The sequence below is a fragment of the Scyliorhinus torazame genome, chromosome 10 (genome assembly GCF_047496885.1).
Source record: "Scyliorhinus torazame isolate Kashiwa2021f chromosome 10, sScyTor2.1, whole genome shotgun sequence".
Classification (NCBI taxonomy): domain Eukaryota; kingdom Metazoa; phylum Chordata; class Chondrichthyes; order Carcharhiniformes; family Scyliorhinidae; genus Scyliorhinus; species Scyliorhinus torazame.
Genome location: NC_092716.1, coordinates 50,448,578 through 50,476,122, shown reverse-complemented (window position 1 = coordinate 50,476,122; position 27,545 = coordinate 50,448,578). Strand labels below are relative to the sequence as shown.

Sequence of the window (27,545 nt, the reverse complement as noted above, 5' to 3'; positions counted from 1 at the left end):
CGATTACAAAATGGACACTTTGCAAAGATTACAGGGAAAAAGGACAATACTGAGAAAACAAGCAGGTTCAGGAGTGTTTATTGGAGCCGCAGCTCCCGGACAACACCAAAATTGTAGGCCCATTAGCATACTAATGGCTCATCTCCGGGAACAAAAGAGTAACATTTGAGTAACCGATACCAAGGCAGACACCCCGGCGCCAGAGGAGACCGGAACAAAGCAGGCCAACGGCCACCTAGGACACGCCCAGCCATCAGGGCCAGCCCACCCACCCCTTTATTGGACGAGATCAATATTAATGATCAAGAAACGGCCCAATTGATTAGGGCCAAGTTCACGGCCCGCCCAAAAGAGCGCGAAGCCCCTTAGGGTACAAGAAGGAGCCCCCAAGAGAGAATCGTTTTCTTGGACCCGGCTCTCACCGAGGAGAGACCTGTCCAACAGCTGCACCAGAAATAAGTAAGTCCAAGGTCAACGCACGCTACCAGACAGACGACCTTAGCTGTTATCCCATACCAGTTCAACCCCAGCAGCCTCAGATCCGAACAACGGCCTTTGTTCCTCTGACTGAATGGGTGCCTAAAGCTAAGTATAGGCTTTAGCAGTAGTGATAGTTTAGTCTGTAGTATTTGTGCATGAGTATATTTAACTGTGTGTGTAAATAAATAAGCATTTGACTTTGAACTAATTAACTGGTGTATCGAGTCTTTGATCAGTATTCGGTCTGAACCTTGTGGCGGTATCGAAAGATACCTGGCGACTCCAGAGCAAACGTAATTAGAATTAAGGAAGGCGACCATATTGACTGCCATATTCAGAGCCAACGAAAGAGAGCAATATTTAGCAACACCGTAGGCAGCCAGAGCTGCAGGACATACGCCGGGGCTCTGCTAGCCCCCTGGAAAATGGAGAATCACCCCGGAACTTTGAGGAAAAAAATCTGGAGTGATTCTCACCCGTTTTCCGGCGGGCGTGGGGATTTAGTCCCCAGTAGGAAGAATCCCGCCCCATAACTTTTACTTTTTAAAAAATAAAACGCGGTGGCACAGAATCACAGGACCAGGAATTAGTTTTAACAACAAGGAAGAAACATTTATTAAATATGACAAGTTGGATTATTATACAATACTCCTTTATTCCCCCTTTAGCTTGATAGTTACATGCAGGTTTTAAAATTAACATGGATTACAAAGTACATCTTAAACTGCAATGGTCTCATTAATACACAATGTCCCTTTTAAAAACACACGATGACTGTGGTCAAATATACACTCCGCTCTGAATCCAAGTTAACGTCTGCGGATTTCTTCTCAGAATCCACACAGACGATTGTCACATGAGTGTTGTAAAACTCCACTCCCCAAAAACACATTTTAAAATCTTCTCTCGTCATTTTTAACCCCCCCCCCCCCCCTTTAGAATTTCTTCATCTTGACTGCTGTACAAACTGGTCACAATTGCTTCAATTCTAGATTCCCAAGACTCTGGTAAAATGGCATGAGACAAATGGCATCAGACATCATTTACCTCTGAAGTCTGCTGTCTCACTTTAAATCTGGTAACTGCAATTGTCTCTTTAACACAGAATACTTTGTTTATTCTTCCTTGAGTTCTTCTGAACACTTCCTTGGTCTCTGTTCTCTTAACTCGAGGCATTTTAGACAGTATTTCTGACCTAATATCATAGAATCCCTACGGTGCAGAAGGAGGCCATTCGGCCCATCGAGTCTGCACCGACCCTTCAAACGAGCACTCTACCCATATCCACTCACCCAACCACCCCTCCCTTCCCCCGTAACCCCATAACCTAACCTGCACATCCCTGGACACTAAGAGGCAATTTAGCATGGTCAATCCACCTAACCCGTCTATCTTTGGACTGTGGGAGGAAACCGGAGCACCCGGAAGAACCCCATGCAGATACTGGGAGAATATATAAACTCCACACAGACAGTGATCCAAGTCGGAATTGAACCCGGGTCCCTGGCGATGTGAGGCAGCAATGCTAACCACTGTGCCGCCCAAAATCCTTGTTATCTGGACTGTAACTGAATCTTTAGAGCCTGCCTCTTTGCAGCTCCCTTATCCTGTTCGGCGTCTCCTGACAGAGTTGAGAGATATTTATTCCCCAGTGTCCTGTCTCCAACTGCCAACAAGTTCAGCTAAAAACTAAGAACAAAGGAAATATCTTTTCCTCCAGAAAATGGCCCCTGTTACTAAGCAACGACTTACTTCTATTTATTCTTCATACCATAACCCTCTCTAAGCACATTAGAGACACAGATAGAACTTAACCAACTACGATATATACAAACATCTTTGTCCAGCATGAATCTAGTTATAGATTTTACCCTGCCACGAATAGAAGCATTAAATTTAAGCCTCTTAAAACTAGATCTTATTTTGAATGTTTACTAATACAAATGCAAATCCCTTTAAAACTACCTTTGCTTTCCTAACAATGGGAGCAGGTTTTCGTTTTCCATCTTACGTAAACCGGTCATAACTTGTGTACCTCCATCAAATCTCTCCCGAATCTGCTTTGCTCCAAGGACAACATGAAATTTCTCCAACCTAACCTTGTACTATAAGCTCTCATCCCTGGAATCATTCTGGGAAATCGCCTCTGCATCCTCACATGGTTCCTAAATTGTGGTGACCAGAACTTGATGCAATATACTAATTGTGGCTCAACCAAAGCTTTCTAAATGCTCACCATAATGTACCCGCTTTTGTACACTATACATCTTCTTAAGAAACTCAAGATCCTTTCTATTTTGCTATGTATTCTCAATATATCCTACCACATTCAAAGATCTATGTGCATGAAATCTCGTAACTATCTAAGGAAGAGTAATTAAAAATGTAAAAATACTAGATATTGAAACAATGATTGCTACCGACTGATACAGAACACCTCTTGGAAATACTCAATGGGTGATGTATCTCAAGGCAAGGCTTCCCAGCCCCTACTAAAGAAAGACTGCAAAATACACAGGAGGTGTCAAGAAAGTCTTCAGCAGAGGAAGCAGGCTGAAGGTTGCTCTCTCACTCTTTTATAATAAATGTATCACCCAACTCTACCAGAAACCTAGAAATAAACCAAGATCTCATAACAATTGCTCCAAGAAACCAGCTAATCCAATTGGCCACAGCATTTAAAATCTTCACCTGAAGGACAATCAAAGGACACTTAACTTTATAGTTTTTTACCTTTCTCTCACATTTGGTATGCCTTTTTTGCCACATTCCATTACAACTAGACACATATTAGGCAGCTGGTGATGAGTAAGTGTTATTATCATTATCATAGAATTTACAGTGCTGAAGCAGGCCATTCGGCCCATCGAGTCTGCACCGGCTCTTGGAAAGAGCACCCTACCCAAGGTCAACACCTCCACCCTATCCCCATAACCCAGTAACCCCACCCAACAATAACGGCAATTTTGGACACTAAGGGAAATGTAGCATGGCCAATCCACCTAACCTGCACATCTTTGGACTGTGGGAGGAAACCGGAGCACCCGGAGGAAACCCACGTACACACGGGGAGGATGTGCAGACTCCGCACAGAAAGTGACCCAAGCCGGAATCGAACCTGGGACCCTGGAGCTGTGAAGCAATTGTGCTATCCACAATGCTACCGTGCTGCCCTTTAGTTATATGCATTACTAAACTGTGGCTTGTATTTTGCAACCGGCCCTACATAGATACTCCTACCACTCAGAAGATAGATATTTATCAAACAACTAATGATGAAATTCAATAGCTGCTGAAGGCAGTCATTGGTTTTGCAAGCATATCTTATGTAAAGTTGCACAAATACAAACAGTTGTTGTTGAGGTTTCACATCATCGATTGGAACAATCACCATTCAATGTTGTATGATTTGTGTTTTTGCTGTGGTGGGAATGATAGCAATGTACTCACACATTTTAAGATAAATTTAACTATTCCCCAAATTGCTCAGGTGGTGTTCTCTAATATCTGCTTCACAGAGCAAGGTTTCAGAGAAGAGTCAAATGGACTCAAAATGTTAACTCAATTTCGCTCTCCACAGATGCTACCCCATGCTGAGTTTTTCCAACTTTTCCGGTTTTTATTTCTGATTTCTAGCGTCTGCAGTATTTTGCTTTTATTTCAGATCTGTGTTTGTCAATTGTTTAGGAAGGGGAGACATAAAGTAAGGCAAGCTTCTTTAGCTGCAAAATTACGTGGTCCTGGTTGATCTTCTCCAATGATTAATCAGTCAAATGCTTAAGGGATGAAGATCTGCAATTCACCAGCGTGGTTTTGATTGCTCACCATCCCCACAGCCTTTGGTGTGGAAGGGGCTTGCATGGCAGATCATGGAGATTCTATTATATTTCAGTTATGGTGAAATCTGGAGCTTTATCATTAATATCTGCACCATAAAGCAAATGGTACACAAAAGACGATGGTGGATAAGGAAGGGGGTAGCAGGGAGACATTTTTAAGACAGCATAAGCATAACTACTTTTAAAATAATCCTAAAAGTTTCGCAGTTCACTGATTTCTACAATAAGGAGCCTTAGATTTTGAAGCACAGGTTATAAGACAGTGATCCTAAATAATTCTGCCACCTGGTAACATCGAATTCCTCAATGACAAGTGACCTTATTTCCTTTTTAAGACAATACCTTTGTGCTCCATATATTAGTTCAATAACTCAAATCAATTTTAATCCATTTAACAAAAATCTCTTGTGCAAAGAATTTCTGATCAAAGTATAAAATTCCCCAAAGCATTCCAATTTGTAGTGTCTTACAAAATATATATAAAATCAAAAAATACTGGACAATCTCAGCTGGTCTGACAGCATCTGTGGCGAGAAAAGGGAGCTAACGTTTCACATCTGGATGACTCTGTCATCCGGACTCAAAACGTTAGCTCCCTTTTCTCTCCATAGATCCTGTCAGATCTGCTGAGATTGTCCAGTATTTTCTGTTTTTGTTTCAGATTCCAGCATCATCAGTAATTCGCTTTTATATATAAAATCAATCCCATGTCAGAGGAACATGGGAACAGGAGCAGGCCATCCAGCCTCTCAAGCCTGTCCCTCCATTTACCGAGGTCATGGCTGATCTGCGGCTTAACCCCATATACCTGCCTTTGGCCCACATCCCTTAATATCTTTGATTAACAAAAGTCTTATCTATCTCAGATTTAAAATTAACAACTGTCTTTTAGCTTCAGCTGCTGCTTATGGGAGAGAGTTCCAAACCTCTACCACTCTGAGTGAAGAAGTGCTCCCTAACATCTCTCGTGAATGGTCTAGCCCTAATTTTTAGTCTATGCCCCCTAGTTTTAGAATTTCCAACCAGTGGAAATAGTTTATCTTTAGCTACCCTTTCTTTCCCTGTTAATATCTTGAATACTTCAATCAGATCACCCGCTAATCTTCTAAGTGCTAGTGAAAACAGGCCCTGTCTGTGTAATCTTTCCTTGTAACTTAACCTCTGTAGTCCAGGAATCATTTTTGTATGATGCCCTCCTAAGTTGCACTCCTTCCAAGGCCAAAACATCCTTCCTGAGGTGTGATGCCCAGAACTACTCACAGTACTCCAAGTAGGGTCTGACGAGGGTTTTGTATAACTGCAGCGTAACTTGTATCTTCATACTCGAGTCCTCTAGATACAAAGGCTAGCATTCCATTAGCCTTTTTGATTATTTTTTGCACTTGTTCATGGCATTTTAAGGATCTATGCACTTGAACCCCCAAGTTTCTCTGGGCATCCACTGTACCTAACCTCTTTCCATTTAGAAAATACTCTGCTCTATCCGTTTTTGGTCCAAAATGGTTAACTTCACACTTGCTTACACTGTAGTCCATCTGCCACAATCACCGAGTCTGTGAATATCTCCCTGAAATGTTATGCTATCATCCAGGTTGTCTACAATGCCACCTAACTTTGTAACATCAGTAAACTTGGATACATGACTTACTATGCTGTCTTTGAAAGATTATCGTTAGGGCATCTACAATGTTCTCCCCTACTTCCTTTAATACCCTCGTATGGAAACCACCAGGACCTGGGGATTTGTCACTCTTTAGTTCCATTAACTTCCTAGTTACTGATGCTGTAATTATGTTAATTGCATTAAGTCCCTGTCCTCTACAGACTATTAATTTTTTCGGGACTTCTGGCAAGTTATCCTCCTTTTCACCTGTAAGTACATAGGCAAAGTAATTGTTCAACATGTCTGCCATTTTCCCATTATCGCTGACAATATCTCAATGTTTTGCTTTTAGTGGGCCTACATTGCTCTTGGCCACCCACCTTCCCTTCATATAACTATAAAATTCCTTTTTATTGATTTTGATGTCCCTTGCGAGTTTCCTTTCATAATCCCTTTTAGTAGCTCTTATAAGCTGCTTTGTGACCCTTTGCTGGTCTTTATACCTATGCAATTTGTCTGGATCTGTGCTACGTTTTGCATTTTGCAAGTCATATTTCGTTCGACAGCAGTATATCATAAAACCCAACTTGGTTAGTTGCTTCCATTGTGTTTCTGAATGAAATGTCATAAATGGACAATGTTGTGTTTCTGAATGAAATGTCATAAATGGACAATGACAAATTGGCCATTTCAAAAAGAAACATCAACAGTACAGTCAAGTACTCTGCAGGTATTACAGTTTTGCCAGATATATATTTTTTTATTTTCTAAAAATGTTTGATGTCATGTGACTTTTAGTAGTAGGCCTATTCTCAAATTGAAAATAGTGCACAATTATATCGGTTTCTAAAAAGATTTGCAAACAGCATCTAACTAGGTTACTTTTGTTGTAAAATTGTGTATTTTACATAAAGAAAAATTATTCCAATTACTGACCTAAAGTTCTGCAATAATACTTCCAATTAAAATAATTAATTTAAATGCACTCATAGATACAGGTCACCTCTCATTAATTTACAGTTCATCACTCATTAATGTGAGTGAATAGGATTTTCTTAAGGAACATGATGTTACCCTGCAGATTGAAAGTTCTGCCAATAAATCTAAGCAGTTTGTACTTTGAAAAGTCCTTAACCGGGACTTCCGGTTGCGGCTATGCCTGAGTAGGTCGCACATTCGGCAGCTCCCGCCGTGAACGGACTTTTGGGCCCTTTTAAGGAGCCCCAGCGGCATTTGGACGATGATTCCCAGTGTGGGAAGGCAGCAGTGAGGTTCCCCCAGCACTGTATGGAGTGAACCAGGAGCGGAGCAGTCAAAAAAACGGCACTGGAAAAAGAGGAGAGCGGGTGCGGAAAAGCAAGATGGCGGCGGGTGGAGACCAAGCAGCGTGGGCTCAGTGGTCTCAGGAGCAGCAGGAGTTTCTGAAAAGCTGCTTTGCAGAGTTGAAGGCGGAGATGTTGGCCCCTATGAAGGCGTCGATCGAGAGGCTGGTGGAGACCCAGAGGGCGCAGGGGACGGCGATTAAGGAGGTGCAGCAGAAAGCCTCTGATAACGAGGATGAGATCCTGGGCCTGGTAGTGAAAGTAAAGGCGCATGAGGCGCTGCACAAAAAATGGCAGGAGAAGTCCGAGGACCAGGAAAACAGGTCGAGGAGGAAGAATCTACAGATTCTGGGTCTCCGTGAAGGCGTGGAGGGGTCGGATGCCGGGGCGTACGTCGCTACGATGCTGGGCACGCTGATGGGCGTGGGAGCCTTTCCGAGGCCCCTGGCGCTGGATGGGGCACACAGAGTCCTGGCAAGGAGGCCCAGGGCGAATGAGCCGTCGAGGGCTGTGGTGGTGAGGTTTCACCATTTCACCGACAGGGAGTGTGTCCTGAGGTGGGCAAAGAAGGAGCAGAGTAGCAGGTGGGAGAACGCTGAAATCCGCATCTACCAGGACTGGAGTGCAGAGCTGGCCAAGAAGAGGGCAGGATTCAACCGGGCCAAGGCGGTTTTCCATCGAAAGGGGGTGAAGTTTGGGCTGTTGCAGCCAGCGCGGCTGTGGGTCACGCATCAGGACCGGCACCACTATTTTGATACGCTGGATGAGGCGTGGACCTTTATCCAAAATGAAAAGCTGGACTCGAATTAGTGGTTTGCGGCAGGTTATGGGGATGCTGGGGAGTGAGAAGGGGCGATTTGATTTGATGTGTGTGTTTTCTGGGTATGTGCATTGATTTGGGAGGGGCTATTCCCAGTGTCTGAAGGGGAGAGTGGGGGCCGGAGGCCCAGGGCCTTAGGGGATCGGGGAGAGGCTGCAGGAGAACGGAGCTGCGCCACAGTGGGCGGGGCCGGCCCAGGCAGGGAATGCGGGCTTTTTCCCACACAAAAGGGGGGTGCGGTACCGGACGGGAGCTCGCACTGGTTTGTGGGGGGGGGGGGGAGACGACGACTTCGAGGGGGAATTTCAATCGGGGGATCGTCGGCAGAGGCGGGGAGCGGCCGGGATCAGCAGGAGTCAGCTGATTTACGGGAGTGCAATGGGGGGGGGCACGGGGTCTGAGCAATTGCCTGGCCCGGGAGGGGGGGGGGGGGGGGGAGATCTGGGTTGCTGCTGTACTGACTGAGGGGGAGCTGGAGGTAGGAGGGAGAGTCGGGGCAGGGAGTCCCCGTCTGGGGGGCTGGAGAGTGCGGTAGGCGTGGGCACGTGGCTGGCCTAAGAAAGGAGATGGCTAGTCGGCGGGGGGGGGGGGGGGGGGGGGGGGGGGGGGGGGGGGGGGGGGAGAGAGTGTCCCCCGATCCGGCTGATCACGTGGAACGTGAGTGGCCTGAATGGGTCGGTCAGGAGGGCCCGGGTGTTTGCGCACTTAAAGGGACTGAAGTCAGATGTCGCTATGTAGCAGGAGACGCACCTGAAGGTGGCGGATCAGATCAGGCTGAGGAAGGGATGGGTGGGGCAGGTCTTTCACTCTGGGTTGGATGCGAAGAACAGGGTGGGTCGCAATCCTAGTGAGCAAGTGGGTGACTTTTGAGGCGGTGAGTATTGTGGCGGATAAAGGGGGCCATTATGTGATGGTGAGTGGCAGGCTGCAGGAGGCCCGGGTGGTGCTGGTGAATGTATAATGCCCCGAATTGGGACGATGCAGAGTTCATGAAGCGCATGCTGAGCCGGATCCCAGATCTGGAGGCAGGGAACCTGATAATGTGGGGGGGACTTCAATATGGTACTGGACCCGGAACTGGATCGATCTAGGTCGAGGTCGGGCAGGAGGCCAGCTGCGGCCAAGGTTCTGAGGGGGTTTATGGATCAGATGGGGGGAGTGAACCCATGGAGGTTTGCCAGGCCAGCGGCGAGAGAGTTCTCCTTCTTTTCCCAGGTGCACAAGGCCTATACACGGATAGGCTTCTTCGTGGTGTGTCGGGCGCTGATCCCAAGAGTGGAGGGGACGGAGTACTCGGCCATAGCGATTTCGGACCACGCCCCGCACTGGGTGGAGTTGGAGTTGGGGGAGGAGAGGGGCCAGCGCCCGCTGTGGCGCATGGATGTGGGACTGCTGGTGGATGAGGGGATATGTGGGCGGGTCCAAGGGTGCATTCAAAGGTACATAGAGGCCAAAGATAATGGGGAGGCACCGGTGAGTGTGGTCTGGGAGGCGCTGAAGGCGGTAGTCAGGGGAGAGCTAATCTCAATCAGGGCTCACAGGGAGAGGATGGAGAGGGAGAGATTGGTGGGGGAGATACGGAGGGTGGATAGGAGATACGCGGAATCCCCTGAAGAGGGGCTGCTGAAGGAACGCCGGAGCCTCCAAACAGAGTTTGATTTGCTGACTATGGGGAAAGCTGAGGCCCAGTGGAGGAAGGTGCAGGGGGCAGCGTACGAGTATGGGAAGAAGGCAAGTCTGATGCTGGCGCACCAGCTACGTAGGAAGGACGCGGCTAGGGAAATTGGAGGAATCAGGGACAGAGGGGGAAACACGGTGTGGAGTCCAGCCAAAATAAATGAGGTCTTTAGGGAACCTGTACAAGTCAGAACCCCCCGGGGGGGGGGTTCCTGGACCAATTGAGGTTCCCGAGGGTGGAGGAGGGTCAGGTCGAAGGTTTGGGGGCCCCGATCGGGATGGAGGAGCTGGTTGAGGGGTTGGGGAGCATGCAGGCGGGCAAGGCTCAGGGGCCGGATGGGTTCCCGGTCGAGTTCTATAGGAAGTTTGTGGAACGGTTGGGTCCGTTGCTGGTGAGAACCTTCAACGAGGCGAAGGAAGAAGGGATTCTTCCCCCGACGATGTCTCGGGCACTGATCTCGCTTATCCTCAAGCGGGACAAGGACCCGCTGCAGTGTGGCTCGTATAGGCCGATTCCGCTCCTAAATGTGGATGCTAAGTTGCTGGCGAAGGTCCTGGCCACTAGGATTGAGGATTATGTCCCGGGAGTGATACACGAGGACCAGACGGGGTTTGTGAAGGGCAGGCAATTGAATGCAAATGTGCGGAGGCTCCTGAATGTGATCATGATGCCCTCGGAGGGGGGGGGGGGGGGGGGGGGGAGGCGGAGGTGGTGGCGGCAACGGACGCGGAGAAGGCCTTTGATCGGGTGGAGTGGGAGTACCTGTGGGAAGTGCTGAGTAGGTTTGGGTTCGGGGAGGGGTTCATAGGGTGGGTCAAATTGTTGTACCAGGCCCCGGTGGTGAGCGTATCGACAAATCGGCTGAGGCCAGAGTACTTCAGATTGTACCATGGGACGAGACAGGGGTGCCCCCTGTCCCCCCTGCTGTTTGCCCTGGCAATTGAGCCGCTGGCCATGGCACTAAGGGAGTCTAGAAACTGGAGGGGGTTGGTCTGGGGAGGGGAGGAGCATCGGGTCTCATTATATGCGTGATACACAATCAATACGCTTGAGTCCACGTGGAGTCATATCGATTCAGCTTTAATCAGATAGAACTGTACCCAGCAGCGATGTTACAGAAGTGGCGGCTGCTGGGACGGCATCGGTTCTTGGCGGGGCAAAGGATGCGGTACGCGTTGGGCCGGCGGGGCTGGGAAAAGGGAGTGCGGCGGTGGGCCTGGGACGGTCGGGACGTGGAAGAACGGCTGTGGTTGCGCAGCGGGCGGCTGGAGGAATGGCTGAGAGTAGTCATTGGACACCGCATTCACCACGCGGGCGAGGCAGACCGCGGCATAGTGGCCTTTCTTGCCGCACCCTTTGCAGGTGACGGTGCGGGCCGGGCAGCGCGCGCGGGTGATTCTCCTGGCCGCAGAAGCAGCAGCGTTGGCCGACGGCGATAGCGGGGCGCCTTGCCGCGCAGGCCTGCGGAGTTAGCGGGTAAGTCTGGGGGTTAAGCGGGTAAGTCTGGGAAGCTGCCGCGGCAGGGTGCCATGCAGCCCAGGGGGGCGCGGTGCGCGCGGGGGCGTATGCAAGGGTGTTTTTGTACGCCACGTTCATGGACCCTGCCAGGGCCCGGGCCTCGGTGAGGCCCAGCGTCTCCATTTCGAGCAGCCTTTGGCGAATATCGGGGGAGATCATACCTGCCACGAAAGCGTCTCGAATTAAAAGTTCGGAGTGCTCGGTCGCCGTCACCGTTGGGCAGCCGCTGTTTTGGCCCAGCACGATCAGTGCCCTGTAGAAATCTTCTAGCGTCTCATCTGGGCTCTGCCGTCTCGTTGCCAGCAGGTGAAGGGCGTAGACCTGATTAAGTGGACGAATGTAGTGTCCTTCCAGCAGTTCCATGGCTTTATCATAGTTCGCCGCCCCTTCGATCAGGGGGTAGATCGCCGGGCTGACCCGCGAGCGTAGGAGGTGCATTTTCTGCCTTTCCGTGGGGGTGTCGGCAGCCGTCTCGAGGTAGCTCTGGAAGCATGCCAGCCAATGCTTAAAATTCTCGGTAGAGTTTTCTGCGTGCGGGCTGAACTGAAGGCACGCCGGCTTGATGCGGAGATCCATCCTTCAAAAGTACTTATCTGATTAAATTGATACACAATCAATACGCTTGAGTCCACGTGGAGTCATATCGATTCAGCTTTAATCAGATAGAACTGTACCCAGCAGCGATGTTACAGAAGTGGAGGCTGCTGGGACGGCATCGGTTCTTATACCCCGCCTCTCAGGGCGGGGCTATGTACATTGCCCAATGGTAGACCCCGCGGTCTAGCCAATGGTTATTCCTCTCTCTGGTACCGCAATACCTGGTATTACCACAATGCGACGGCGTGCACTGGTGACGGCACCGTTGCCACTACCACTGTCGCGGTACGCCAGGAGCCCGGTGGCGGCGGGGACATTGAGGATCTGAGGGCAGTGGAGACGGCACAGGGGGGAGGTGGGGCCCTCAATCTGGTCCCCGATACGGAACAACCATAGGTTTGCACCGGGCAGGATGGATGGCGGATTCCTAAGTTGGCATAGGGCGGGAATTAAAAGGATGGGGGACTTATTCATTGATGGGACGTTTGCCAGTCTGAGGGCGCTGGAGGAGAAATTTGGGTTACCCCTGGGAAATGCCTTCAGGTATATGCAGGTTAGGGTGTTTGGGAGGAGGCAGGTAGGGGAATTCCCGCTGCTGCCTGCCCGGAGGATACAGGACAGGGTGATTTCGGGCGTGTGGGTCGGAGAGGGTAAGGTCTCGGCGATATACCAGGAGCTGCAGGAGGCGGAGGATGCCTCGGTGGAGGAGCTGAAGGGCAAGTGGGAGGAGGAGCTGGGTGAGGAGCTGGATGAGGGCCTGTGGGCTGACGCCCTGGGTAGTTTAATTCCTCCTCGTCTTGCGCCAGGTTCAGCCTGATCCAGTTTAAAGTGGTGCACAGGGCGCATATGACAGGGGCGAGGATATGTAAGTTTTTTGGGGTAGAGGACAGGTGTGTGAGGTGTTCGGGCAGCCCAGCAAACCACTCCCATATGTTCTGTGCGTGTCCGGCGCTTGCGGGTTTTGGAGGGGCTTCGCAAAGGCTATGTCCAAGGTCTTGGATACTCGGGTAAAACCAAGCTGGGGGATAGCAATATTTGGGGTGTCAGACGAGCCGGGAGTGCCGGAGCCGAAAGAGGCCGGAGTTCTGGCCTTTGCCTCTTTGGTAGCCGGAGAAGGATCTTACTAATGTGGAGGGACGTGAAGCCCCCAAGCATGGAGGCTTGGGTCAATGACATGGCGGGGTTTCTCAGGTTGGAGAAGATAAAGTTTGCCTTGCGAGGGTCTGTGCAGGGGTTCTCCAGGCGGTGGCAACCGTTCCTTGACTTTCTCACGGAACTTTAGATGGAGGTCAGTAGCAGCAGCAACCCGGGGGGTCTTGTTTTGGTTTACGTAAAGGGCGTTTGCCCCATTTTGTTAAATCGTTTAAGGGTTAAAGGATTAAATTGCTTTGTTTATTGGCGTATTGCCCATTTTATTTATTTCCTTTGTATATTTTCTTTCCTTTTTGGAGTGTTTTGTAAACATTATTATAAAACTTTGAATAAACATATTTTTAAAAAAAAGAAAAGTCCTTAACCAGGTTCAGTATTTTGGGGGAAACTAGACACATGATTATTTGGACATCATTGGAAACCTAAAATAAAATCACGACTATAAACAATGAGAATGAAATGGTGTCGTAACATACAAACAGAAAGTTGCACTTTTAGTGTTTATTCAAGTTTTTTGTATCAATTGTTTTCTATATTTCTGCACATTAACTAAGGATCCAAATGATATTTAGCATAATTTAACTTTACTGCAGGGCAAAAAGAATCAAACTGATTGCAACACAAGAATTATTGCTCAAAAATAAGCAAACTCTAATTTAATGGTTACATTTCTGAAAATAGTAATGACAGAAAAGATTTATGTCCAAAGATATCAGATATAGGTGTATAATTCCTCTGCTCAATTAACTTTCAAACTCCATTTGGATTATACGTTACAAACACATTTGTAATCGATGTAATTAGAATTTTGATCTTCAGTTCAGAGTTAAATTTCAAGTTTAAGGCTGGGATTTTACATTTGCAAATCAGGACTGCGGTCCTTCCACTCATGCACAAAATCTAGTGTGGTGGTGTCAGGTCGTAAACGTGATGTCGAGACACCAGCTTCCCATAATACAGTGGATACCCGTACCAGCCTCCCCGAACAGGCGCTGGAATGTGGCGACTAGGGGCTTTTCACAGTAACTTCATTTGATGCCTACTTGTGACAAATAGGCGATTTTCATTTCATTTGCATTTCATGGGCAAGTGCACCTGAAATCGGCAGTCCACCCAACACTTTAAAAAAATTATTAGTTATTTGAGCTTTTTTAGCAAGCCAATTGACATGACGATTACGCTGCCCACACCATAATGCAGCAGAAGTGGAGATTCTGATTTTTCACCATCTGAGGTGATCCCTGACTTCCAAAACATGCTCCCTCACTCCTCTCTCTCGGGTGCCTGATCCCTCCCCACCTAAAAATCTCGGACTGACCAGAGTCCCGGATCCTCTGGGATTGATTGCCGTCTTTATCATGGAACTTCATGCAGTCCCAACTGTGCCCACTACTGAGTTCTGGCGCTGCTGGGACTGATAAGAGTTGCCGGTTGATCCGGCAGCTCTCGATGGTGGGACTTCCTCCTGGAACCACTCTCCATGAGCTTAGACCACCAGCAACGGGTTATGACTGCGGGGCAACTTTTCTTTTTAAACAGTCATTTTTTGTAATGGGATGGGGGCAAGCACTATGCATCACCTCATAAAATCCAACCTTAATTTATCGTCAATGTAACAGCACTGAATTTCAAAAGAAATGATTATTTTTCAAGACTTAGAAGGCAATTTGATCCACTCAATGGCAAAAAAAGTTTTAATGAGCTTTATCATTATAGACATGGCAACCTTAATAAATTCATAACAGATTTAATTATTACAGTATTGTACTCTGTCAACAATCCACAAATTGTGGGTACAGCTGTTATTATGCACAAAACTATGCTTACCTGACAGCTGCACCAGTGCTTATGGTAGCTTTATGTAACACCACTGGTACGGAGTTGGCATCTGAATGGGAAAAATAAAGAGCACAGAATTACAAATAATTTTCTGCATAGTTCATGCACCTTCAAACGCTACAGATTGAATTCAAAGCTTCATAATCATAATAATCACAAATAAATCTTTACAATTGACATTTCCTGTAATGGATATTTTGAATTTTTAAAAGACACGATAAAAAAAAACATTTCATATGTAAGCCAGGTCAGCAGCAACTCAAGGTTCTAATTTTGAAAGAGATTTTGAAAGTAGGATTTGGCAGAATGCTCTTTCAGATAGCCAGTGCAGATTTGATGGGCTGAGTAGCCTCCTTCTGCACAGTAACGACTCTCCCCCTTTATCTAGAGGTTTGTACATAGTGTTCGTGTGAACATGGTCCATTTTTTGATTAAGTGGAAGATAGCTTGGGTGCAGGAGTGAGGAATGGGCCAGACTGGCCCCACGTACAGCAACACCAAGAGTGCTTCACACCAGGTTCTTACTCGCAATCGAGAGGGAACATTACTCCCACATGCCCAGTTTTTGTTTGACCATAGCCACTCTCGCATGTTCCAGTTTCGAGCGCATGCTCTGATCCCTCTAACCATTTCCCCAGCACCTTCAGCAGTCTAACCTGACGGCATTGAGGACAAAGGATCAGTAAGCCCAATTACCAAAGAACATGACCTCACTATTGCTGTGATTTATTTTGGCTCACGAGGCCAGTTCGCACTGGTCGCAGATGTTCATCAGTCTGCATACCAACAGCGGATCCCAGCAGGACAGTGACATCAGACATGTACAGGGAGGCTTTGACATCAGTGCCTCCACTGTCTGGGATCATCACCTGCTATGACTGAATCCTTCCAGATGGACTCCATAAAGGCGCTTATGCGACACACAAACAGGACAGGAGAGAAAAGGCAGCCCGACTCACTCCAGATTTTAAAAAAAATAATTTTAGAGTACTCAATTAATTTTTTCCAATTAAGGGGCAATTTAGCATGGCCAATCCACCTACCTTGCACATCTTTGGGTTGTGGGGGCGAAACCCATGCAAACACGGGGAGAATATTGAATCTCCACACAGACAGTGACCCAGAGCTGGAATCGAACCTGGGACCTCAGAGCCATGAGGCAGCAGTGCTAACCACGGTGCCACTGTGCTGCGGCCACTCCAGATTTAATTGAAAAGCTTTCTGATTCCCACCCATTAATTGAAACTGCGAAACTGATGTTTACATGGAGCAGCTAGATCCAATTACAGATTCCCTCCCCAAACCCGACCTTGGTGAGCACATCATCATGTAAGTGAGTGATATTCTGTCAAAGACCTTCTCCTGGTCCAAGCTGTTGAGGCAGGTGTCCACACTCCTGTCCTGTGCATAGACAATCGTAGCCCTGAGTAGCGCCAGGCTATCAGAGATCTTCCTGCCTGGTACAGTGGCCACAGCGCCTCACAGTTATTCTTTCATTCAAATATTTGATTTTGGGGAAGTTACATGGTGAGATAGTTGATGCACGATCAATTATACAAAGACTCAGTTTGGATACAACTGTGGCTTTATTGCAGTAAGATGTGTGGCCTCCCACAGCAGCTGGCGAAATGGCTGCTGAATAGAGGACACACATATTTATACTCCTACTGGGCGGAGCCAGCAGACAGTGGCTACCGGCAAACCTGTAGTACAGGTCCTACCTTACATCACCTAATATAGGTACAACAGTGGTTTACCACATTCACCCCTTGTTAAAAATGAGTCCGGCGAAGGTGCTGCAGAACTATATAAACTAGTTAATTTATGTGCAGTGTTTTATTAGGAGACAAAAAAAGTGTCTTTTGAAAGTCCGGTGCCAGTTAGAGATTCAACCGGTCTGCTGCCTTGACGTTCCGCTGGGAGCGACGTAGCAGTGGTGGCAATGTCGATGCTGCCGACGTCAGTGCTGGCCTGATGTCGGGTGACCCGGGGAGCGTGCCGAAATCCTCTTCATCCTCTTGCGTGGGCAGGGGAAGGAGGGCTGGTCCTGGTGGGGTTAATGGTGGGAGCGCCGGGGGAGGGGAGCGTGGCGCCGGGCCGGAGAAGTGTGTATGAGTGGAACCTGCTGGTGCCAGGTCCCTGAGGGAGACAGTATCTTGCCGGCCGTGGGGTACGCCACATAGGCATACTGGCGTTGAGCAAGTGCACCCTATCCACCAACGGGTCCGCCTTGTGGAGTCGGACGTGCCTACGGAGCAGGACTGGTCCTGGAGCTGCGAGCCAAGTCAGGAGCGACACCCCGGATGTGGACTTCCTGGGGAAGGCAAAAAGGCATTCATGGGGTGTGTTATTCGTAGCGGTGCACAGTAGTGACCAAATGGAGTGGAGTGCATCAGGGAGGACCTCCTGCCAGCGAGAGGCTGGGAGGTTCCTGGACCATAGGGCCAGTTGGACGGCCCTCCAAACCGTCCCGTTCTCCCTCTCGAACTGCCCGTTTCCCCGGGTGTTATAGCTGGTCGTCCTGCTGGAGGCGATACCCCTGCTGAGCAGGAACTGACGCAGCTCATTACTCATGAATGAGGATCCCCTGTCACTGTGGATGTAGGCGGGGAAGCTGAATAGAGCGAAGATTATGTTGAGTGCCTTGATGACGGTGGCAGACGTCATATTGGGGCAGGGGATGGCGAAGGGGAACCTGGAGTACTCATCGACTACACTGAGAATATACGTGTTACGGTCGGTGGAGGGGAGGGGCCCTTTGAAATCCACGCTGAGGAGTTCAAAGGGGCGGGAGGCTTTCACCAGGCGCGCACGGTCCAGCCGGTAGAAGTGCGGCTTGCACTCCGCACAGACCTGGCAGTCCCTGGTGACTGTCCGTAGGGTAGATTGCAAGCCTTGACAAGATGGTACAACCGTGTGACCCCCCGGGTAACAAAGGCCGTCATGTAGGGCCCGGAGTCGGTCTACTTGTGCGCTAGCACATGTACCCCGGGATAGGGCGTCTGGGGGCTCGTTGAGTTTGCCGGGGCAATACAGAATCCCGTAATTATAGGTGGAGAGCTTGATTCTCCACCGCAAGATTGTCATTTTTGATCTTGCCCCGCTGCGTGTTGTTGAACATGAAGGCTACCGACCGTTGGTCAGTGAGGAGAGTGAATCTCCTGCCGGACAGGTAATGCCTCCAATGCCGCACAGCTTCAACAAAAGCTTGGGCCTCTTTTTCGACGGACGAGTGCCGAATTTCTGAGGCATGAAGGGTGCGGGAAAAAAATGCCACGGGTCTGCCTGCCTGATTGAGGGTGGCGGCCAGAGCGACGTCTGATTCGTCACTTTCTACTTGAAAGGGCAGTGTCTCGTCTACTGCGTGCATCCCGGCCTTGGCTATATCAGCTCTGATACGGGCGAAGGCCGGTGTGCCTCGGCCGAAAGGGGAAAGTGGGTGGACTGAATGAGTGGGCGGGCCTTGTCCGCGTAGTTTGGGGCCCACTGGACGTATTAGGAGAAGAACCCCAGGCAGCGTTTGAGGGCCTTGGGGCAGTGGAAGCTCCATGAGGGGGGCATGCAGTCGGGATCGGGCCCCAGAACTCTGTTCTGGACCACATAGCCGAAGATGGCTAAGCGGGTTGTGCTGAACACGCACTTCTCCTTGTTGTAGGTGAGGTTGAGGAGAGTGGCGGTGCGGAGGAATTTAGCAAGGTTAGCATCATGGTCCTGCTGGTCATGGCCGCAGATGGTGACGTTGTCTAGGTGCAGAAAGGTGGCCCGCAAACCGTACCGGTCGACCATTCGGTCCATCTCCCTTTGGAAGACCGAGACCCCATTAGTGACACCGAATGGAACCCTGAGGAAGTGATAGAGCCAACCGTCCGCCTCGAAAGCAGTGTATGGACAGTCAGATTTACGAATGGGGAGCTGGTGGTAGGCGGATTTGAGGTCTACCGTTGAGAAGACCCGGTACTGTGCAATCTGATTGACCATATCAGATATGCGTGGGAGAGGGTACGCGTCGAGCTGCGTGTACCGATTGATGGTCTGGCTGTAGTCCACGACCATTCTGTGCTTCTCCCCAGTTTTAACGACTACCACTTGAGCTCTCCAGGGACTGTTGCTGGCGCCCCCCCCCGAAGCAGCCGTTGGACCTCGGACCTGATGAAGGTCTTGTCCTGGGTGCTGTACCGTCTGCTCCTGGTGGCAACGGGTTTGCAATCCGAAGTTAGATTGGCGAAGAGGGAGGGTGGGTCGACCTTTAGGGTCGCGAGGCCGCACACAGTGAGGGGTGGTAGGGGCCTGCCGAATTTGAGGGTGAGATTGCACTGGAAGTCCAGGCCTAGTAGTAGTGCAGCATAGAGATAGGAAGGACGTAGAGGCGGATGCCGCTGAATTCTATGCCCTGGACCGTGAGAGTGACCGCGCAGAACCCCCGGATTGTTAGGAGAATGGGATCCGGAGGCCAGGGAGATTCTTTGATTGGTGGGGTGGACCGCAAGGGAGCAGCGCCTTACCGTATCCGGGTGGATGAAGCTTTCGGTGCTCCCGGAGTCCAGCAGGCAAGAGGTCACGTGGCCGTTGATTTTCACCGTAGTCGAAGCGGTGGCCAGGTTGTGTGGACGAGACTGGTCGAGCGTCATTGAGGCGAGCTGCGGTTGGTCGTCACTGGTGTCTGAAGATGGAGAGCGTGGGGGGCCCAGGTCGTGGAATGTTGTCGGCGTCCATGTCCCGTGGGGAAGACAAGATGGCGGCGCCTGAAGATCCTGCGGGGGCCAAAATGGCGGCGCCCATGGGTCGCACGTTGCGGAGGCTGGACAAGATGTTGGCGCCCATGGGCGCACGTGGACTGAGGGGGGGGGGAAGATGGCGGCGCCCACTGGCCGCTCGCGGCCCCGGGAGATGAAGATGGCGGCGCCAACTGGCCGCGCATGGCTCTGGGAGGTGAAGATGGAGGTGCCCACTGGCTGCACGTGGTCCAGGGAGGTGAAGATGGCGGCGCCCACTGGCCGCGCGTGGTCCGGGACGAAGATGGCGGCACCCATTGTGTGTGGGTCAGGGGGGAGGGTGCGATAGCGGCGACTGCGCGGGCCTGGCACAGTGCAGGCGAAGTGGCCCTTTTTGCTGCAAGCCTTGAAAATGGCAGCGCGGGCCGGGCAGCGTTGGTGAGGGTGCTTCTGCTGGCCGCAGAAGTAACATCAGGAACCCCGAGGTGCGCGGACTGGCGTGTGGCGCAAGTGTATTGGCTGGGTAAAGCCCCGGCTGGGGCGACCGTTTGTGGGATCCACGAGGGATAGGAAGGGTGGGCCGCGTGGCCGGAGGGGTAGGCCTGAGCATTACGTGAGGCGACCATTATGGAGAGTGCTAGCTTCTTAGTCCCCGCTAGGTCGAGCGTGGCCCCTTCAAGCAGTCTTTGGCGAATGAGGTCCGACCCAATCCCCGTTACAAAAGCATCACGCATGAGAAGGTTAGAATGTTCAGTGGCCGTAACGGCCTGACAATCACAGTCCCGGACGAGTGGGATTAGGGCCCGCCAGAAGTCTTCTATGGCCTCACCAGGGAGTTGAGAGCGAGTGCCGAGTACATGCCTGGCGAAGAGTGTGTTCGTTTTCTGTGCAAAGTTTTCTTTGAGGAGCGCCATGGCGTGCGTGTAGTTCGGGGTGTCCTGGATCAGCGGAAACACGCTGGAGCTCAACCTTGAGTTCAGCATCTGTATCTTCTGAGCCTCCGTCAGAGGGGTGGCCGCTGAGTTGATAAGAGACCTCGAAGCAGGCAAGCCAGTGATTAAAGTCCTTTCTGACGTTGTTCGATTGCGGATCCAGCTGCAGGCGATGTGGTTTGATTCGGAGGTCCATCTTCTAGAAAATCTTACTGCAATAAATTGATGCACGACTCAGTTTGGATACAACGGTGGCTTTATTGCAGTAAGATGTGTGGCCTCCCACAGCAGCTGGCGAAATGGCTGCTGAATAGAGGACACGCATATTTATACTCTTACTGGGCGGAGCCAGCAGGCAGGGGCTACCGGCGAACCTGTAGTACAGGTCCTACCTTACATCACCTAATATAGGTGCAACAGTGGTTTACCACAATAGTAAGGTTCTGTCAACTGGAAGACACAGTATCTTCCCACATTTGGTTACTTCTGCAAGCAATTTTTCTAGGCACATTTTCTAACTTTGAGGAAAAAAACTGTACAGACATTGGTCTATCAATTTGGCCACATGGACACAAATTTCAGCTTGAATTGCAATGGCTACCATATTAGGAAATCAAAAAAATGTGTTCTTTACACCTGAAGTGTTTGGCACTTTGCATATGCAAATAGCAGATCAAATACCTGTGTGAGATCCCTTCTCCAAAACTGGTGCTCTGCGGCAATCGCCATCAACGGCTACACTCAGGCAACTAACCCGAGAGATTGTCTTGATCCCAATCTGCCACCTCGGTTTCATAACCCAACCATCCAGAATCCCAAGCCTAGCCCTAAAATATATATTGCACAATTTATTGCTGGTAATCTCCAATGCCACTTCAACTATTATAATGAGGCCGTGAATCCATGTGAAAAAAGCCAAAAATCAGGAGATTATTCAGAACATAGCATGATAGAAACCAACAGCACAGAATCAAGCCATTTGCTTCATCATATCCTGCAGACTCTTTGGTAGAGCAATCAAAAACGAATCCCTTCCCCTACAGCTCAGTATTCTGGTTTTCCCTTAAATGGTCTAATTTTCCGTGTAAAAACATTTCTCCTAACTTCTCTCTTCATTCTCTTAGTGCCAATTTTAAATGGATGGCGCTTCATCATTGACTCTGCAACTATTGAGAAGTGCCTTCTATTTATTCAATAAAAACACGTCAAAATTTGAAAAACCTTAATTAAGTTTAAAAACCTTAATTAAGCTTTCTCAGCTGAAATAGAAACAGATTCACTAACTCAGATCGCTACTCCAAACGATAATTTATTGTTCCTGGTATTATCCTGGTTAATCTATGATAAATGTCCCCTGGCTTTAATGTTTTTCCTATAATAATATAAGGAAAATGTATTTTGAAGAATTAAGTTCGGATGAAAATGCACTAACCAGCCAAGATGTTAATCTTTTTTTGCTTTCTTCCTCTGACACATTACTCCAATCATTCACAAAGATAATTATAGCAGAAAGGTAGACAATAGCCTGGTGAATCAAGCGACTAAAACACACGAACAAGCACGTAGTGGCCAAAACAAAGTGTGTTACTGCAAATGCACAATTCACTACATCAAAAAACTACTCCCAGCATATACAGAGGCCAATTTAGAATTCCCATCCATGGTTACAGAATTCTACCTTAGTGTACCTAGTAGCCCATCATCATGTAAAATCTACAAAATTAAACTGCATATCAAGAAATTTCATTCTTTGGGCATAAGACTCTTCAACTACAACAATTACAACAACATTTCTATTGCACCTATAACATGTTCACTTATTATGAACTTAAATACAATGACATTTTTGAAAAGGTGAACAATCATCAAACTCAAAATATTTGAAATATATCAAATGTGCCTTTTAACAAATGTATTACATGACATAAAAGGGGCTGGTTTAGCACAGGGCTAAATAGCTTGCTTTTAAAACAGACCAAAGCAGGCCAGCAGCACGGGTTCAATTCCCGTACCAGCCTCCCCGAACAGGTGCCGGAATGTGGCAACGAGGGGCTTTTCATGGTAACTTAATTTGAAGCCTACTTGTGACAATAAGCGATTTTCATTTCATATATTTTTGAACAAAATTTTGCCTTTACAAATCTAGAACAGGTAACTGCACTGAATGAAATTTCTGTCCAAACACAAGGTGAAAACATCATCCATAGAGAGAAACGTTAAGGATCATAACCTTTCAATTGAACTCAAATAAATATATTTAGTGACACATTTCAACAGTCATTAGCCACATCATTCAATTTACACACCACTGAACTTTCTGCTCTAAGCATTCTTCCATGCAAAAAATAGAAAAAAATGATAAAATAATAGTTTTTTGAAATTGATCATTAAGGAGAGGGCAGTAGTCAGCTAACTGAAAAAAAATTGAAAGAGTAAAATAATGGAGTCACAACGTTTTTGGATTCGATGAGGGCTGAAATTGAATTATTTATTTTAATTTAGGGTTCAGAAAAAGAAAAAAAAACTTTGAGTAAGAAGGCAAACTGGAGGATCATAAAAGACAAATAATAAACAACTTTGTCAATGTATACAAAGTAAAAGTTGGAAATCTTTGTATAAAGAATGAACAGGAATACAGGAGCAGGAATGTCTTGCTGCAATCATACAGGGCCTTGGTGAGTCCAGACCTGGAATCTTGTGTGCAGTTTTGGTTTGCTTATCTGAGGAAGGATAGAATCCATAGAATCCCTACAGTGTAGAAGGTAGCCATTCGACCCATTGAGTCTGCACCGACCCTCTGAAAGAACACCTTACCAAGGTTCACTCCCCCACTCTATCTCAGTAACCTCACCTAACCTGCACATCTTTGAACACTAAACGGCAATTTTTTAGCATGGGCAATCCACCTAACCTTTATCCTGTCTCAACGTTTTAAAGGAGTTGTCTACTTTTGCTAGGATGAATTTATGGTTTTTGCAGATGAGGACCGCAGTAGATGCCACCAAGTTTGAAATGGTGCCCGAGCTGGTTCCAGGTCCTTAGCATGGCAAGCACCACCGGGTTTCTTGAGTATTTGGCTGGGGGAAATGGAAGTGGGGTCGTGACCAGTGCTCGGAGGGATGTCCACATACAGGAAGTCTCCTCCATTCACACCCATTCCATCTTTGGATCTCTCACCCACCTTTGCACCCTTTCGGAGTTTGCTGCCCGGTGGAGAATAGGAGGTTCAGCAGCGCCAAGCCCCCCCATAGTCCTCCTTCGTTGTAAAATGCTTTTATGGTTTCTGGGTTTTTATCCAGCCCACACATAATTAATTTATCTATCCTGGTGAAGAAGGGCTTGGGGATGAAGATCAGGAGGGACTTGAATAGGAAGCGGAATCTTGGCTGCATGTTCATTTTTATTGTCTGCACTCTTCCTACCAGGGAGCGAGGGGGCATTATAATCATGTTGAGCAGCCTTCTTATATTGGCACCAACTGCCTACTCTTGCCAAACCCGGTTTGATCCTCCATAATCACATCCGGCACACAATCTTCAATCCTGGAGGCCAAAACCTTGGCGTCCACATTAAGCAGTGAGATCGGCCTATATGACCCGCATAGCTCCGGGTTTTTGTCCCGCTTCAATATTAACAAAATAGTGGCCTGTGACATCGTCGGGGGCAGCACCGCTCTATCCCTCGCCTCATTATAAACCTTGACCTGCAACGGACCTAATATCCCCGAGAATTGCTTGTAGAATTCCACTGGATACCCGTCCGTCCCCGGGGCTTTACCCTACTGCATTGCCTTCAAGCCCTCAACTATTTATTCGGCCCTAATCGGGGGCCCCAGCCCATCCACCAGCTCCCTACCCACCCTTGGGAAGGTCAATCTGTCCAAAAAGCGTCTCATCCCCTCGGGCCCCGTGGGGGGTTCCGAGCGATAGAGTTTGCTGTAAAAGTCCCTGAACGCCCTGTTTAGCCCAGCCGAGTCCCCTACCAAATTCCCATCCCATCAACCACCCTCTCTATTTCCCTGGCCTCCTCCCTGTTCCTAAGCTGCCCATGTTCGTAAAATGCACCCCTCGCCTTTCTAAGCTGCTCCACTGCCTTGCCTGTGGACAACACCCCGAACTCAGCCTGCAGCCTCTGACGGGGTCGCCGCATACCTCCTATCTATCTGTAGGATCTCCTTAACCAGTAGGTCCGTCTCTGCCCGATCCATCCTGTCCCTATAAGCCCTGATCGAAATCAGCTCCCCTCTCACCACTGCTTTCAGCACCTCCCAGACCACCGCTGCTGAGACTTCCCCAGTATCATTGATCTGCAGGTAGTTCTGCATGCACTTCCTCAGCCTCTCGCACACCATCTCGTCCGCCAACAAGCCCACGTCCAATCTCCACTGCGGCCGCTGGAAGCTCTCCTCACTAACCTGCAGTTCCACCCAGTGTGGGGCATGATCCAAAATAGTGATGGCCGAATACCCAGTGTCCACCACCCCCGCCAGCAAATCCCTGCTCAAAATGAAAAAATCAATCCGGGAATAAACCTTATGCACATGCGAATAAAAAGAAAACTCCCTCCCCGTCGGCTGCCTAAACCTCCATGGGTTGACCCCCCATCCCCATCTGCTCCATAAACCCTAACAGTTACTTTGCCATTGCTGGCACCCTCCCCGTTTTTGAACACGACCGGTGCAGGCCGGGATCGATGACCGTATGAAAATCCCCTCCCATCACCAGCTTGTGCGAGTCCAGGTCAGGTATCTTCCCCAGTACCTCTTTATGAATTCCCAGTTTGGCGCGTACACGTTAACCATGACTACCTTCCTCCCCGCCAGCTTGCTGCTCATCATGACATAACGCTCCCCCTCCGTCCGAGACTATACTGCCCACCTGAAATTGCACTCGCTTATTGATTAAAATCGCCACCCCTCTAGTCTTGGTGTCCAGCCCCAAATGAAAGACCTTGCAGGTCTCTCTTTACCTCTTCCACAGGTTCCACTTATGGATCAGCATACAGTCGTGGGGCTATCTGGATTCCCAGCTACCGGAACTAGGTTTGGGCCAGTTTTAACGGCAGCGTCCCAGCTCTGCTTCTCTCTCTCCCTCCTCGGGATTCACGGGGAAGATTTTGCTCTGGCTCAGGCTAGGTTTGTTACCCAAGAAGGCTCTGATCTCCCTTTGAAGTTACATTATTCCTCCCATGCCGGCTACGGGGTTTGAGACATAGAGGAGCAGGTCATCCGCACAGAGTGAGATTCTCTAGTTTCCCCTTTGGATACCTTTCCACCCCTTCGTCGACCTGAAGGTGACAGCCAGCAGCTTGATTGCCAGGGCAAATAGCAGCGGGGACAATGGGCATCCCTGCTTCGTACCTCTGTGCGGCCAGAAGTATTCAGAGCTGGTGATATTTGTCCGTACACTCGCCATGGGAGCACTGTACAGTAGTTTCACCATTTAGATGAACCTTGGCCCAAACCCAAACCTTCCAACACCTCCATGAGGTATCTCCATTCAACTATGGTCAATGGCCTTTTCTGTGTCCAGGGAGATGACCACTTCTGGTGTCTCCTTCCAGGTAGAGTCATAATCATGCTCAGCAGGTGCGGGGCCAGTGCTGCTGGGAACCTCATATAGAAGTCCACCATAAATCCGTCCAGACTTGGAGCCTTCCCCAACTGGATGGTGTTGCTCTCCATGACCTGCCACAGTCCTAGGGGTTCTTTCTGTCCTTGTTTCCTTTCCTCCCCCACTGCTGGTGTGCCCAGCCCAACGAGAAAACATTTCACCTTCGAGTTCCCCTCCAGGGGCTCAGAGGTGTACAGTCCCTGGTAAAAGGTCGCAAAAGCCTTGTTGATCTTATTTGGCAGCCACGGGGGAGATAGCACAGGTGGGAGACGGGAACTCTCTCACCTGTGCTATCTCCCCGGTGACTGCCTGCTTTCCCAGCTGGTGTGACAGTTGGTGGCTGGCATTGTTTCCGTGCTCATAAAAGGTACCCCTTGTCTGGCAGAGCTGGTTCACTGCTTTCCCTCTGGAGAGCAGGTCAAATTCCATTTGGGGTCGATCAGCCATTGCCTAGCGACCCTTTCCTTCCTGTCCTTGAGAGCTCTGCATGATATTATTTCCCCCCTTGTCACTGCCTTCAGTGCCGCCCAGAAGAGGGTGAGACCTCCATATTTTGGTTGCAGGTTACATATCCACCGATGGCTTGTGACATTTTTTCTCAAAACGCCTCGTCGGTGAGGAGGTCAGTGTCCAGCCTCCATGGGGGTTGCTGGGCCAGGCCTGTCTCCAACCTCACTTTCACTCACTGAGGCATCCCCACCCATCTGCTCCATAAAGGTGTTTAGCATCTTCCTGATTTTTTCCCTTATCTGGGGCTGGACGTATCCGTTGTTGGGTCTTATACACAGTTGAAATCTCACCTATTTTTTTTTTTAATGAACTCGGCATCGTCCCAGTTGGAGGCATATATATTTATAAGAACCACCAGTGTTCCCTTCCAGGATCTCATTAACCATCACATATTGAGCCCCTGGGTCCGTCACCGTGTTCATCGCTGTAAAAGCTGTCCTTTTCTTGAAGTTTATGGCCAACCCCCTCATCCTTATGTCAAAGCAAACCTGATGTGTCTTCTCCCTCAGGTGTGTCTGCTGAAGGAAGATTGCGTCGACCTTCAGGCTTTTTAGATGGATGAAGACTCAGGATCTTTTCACCGGCCCATTAAATCCCCTTAAGTTCCAGGTGACTATTCGGATGTGGGTTTTTTGCCCCTCCTGTGAGGTCAGCCATACTTACCTCGTGGACGTACCCCTGCACGCTGGGGTTTTCTTTTGTTCACGGGCCATCCAAAGTGACCACAGTCGCCTTCTCTTTCCAACCGTCTCCACGTGCGACCTGTTGTAACCAGCATTCTGCCCTTCCCCCTCCTAATCTTCGACCCCCACCCCCCGCACTTGCTGTCCCCTCTTCCTTTTCCCCGTACCCCTATTGCTTGCCCCCCCCGCATCTGCCTCGCCCCTCGTCCTCTGCTCCCCCAAATTGATGATTTACACCCCCGCGTCCC

At 49.1% G+C, this 27,545-nt stretch overlaps 1 protein-coding gene across 2 annotated transcripts in view; it reads right to left on the bottom strand.

Moving 5' to 3' along the window:
* The window catches only part of zcchc14 (zinc finger, CCHC domain containing 14), a 240,193-nt gene that overhangs the window by 93,605 nt on the left and 119,043 nt on the right, over positions 1-27,545 (bottom strand). For both annotated transcript variants that reach the window (XM_072518087.1, XM_072518088.1), the window contains exon 7: positions 14,837-14,897. In XM_072518087.1, coding sequence (XP_072374188.1) covers positions 14,837-14,897 — 61 coding nt within the window. The remainder of the gene's footprint in view (positions 1-14,836; positions 14,898-27,545) is intronic.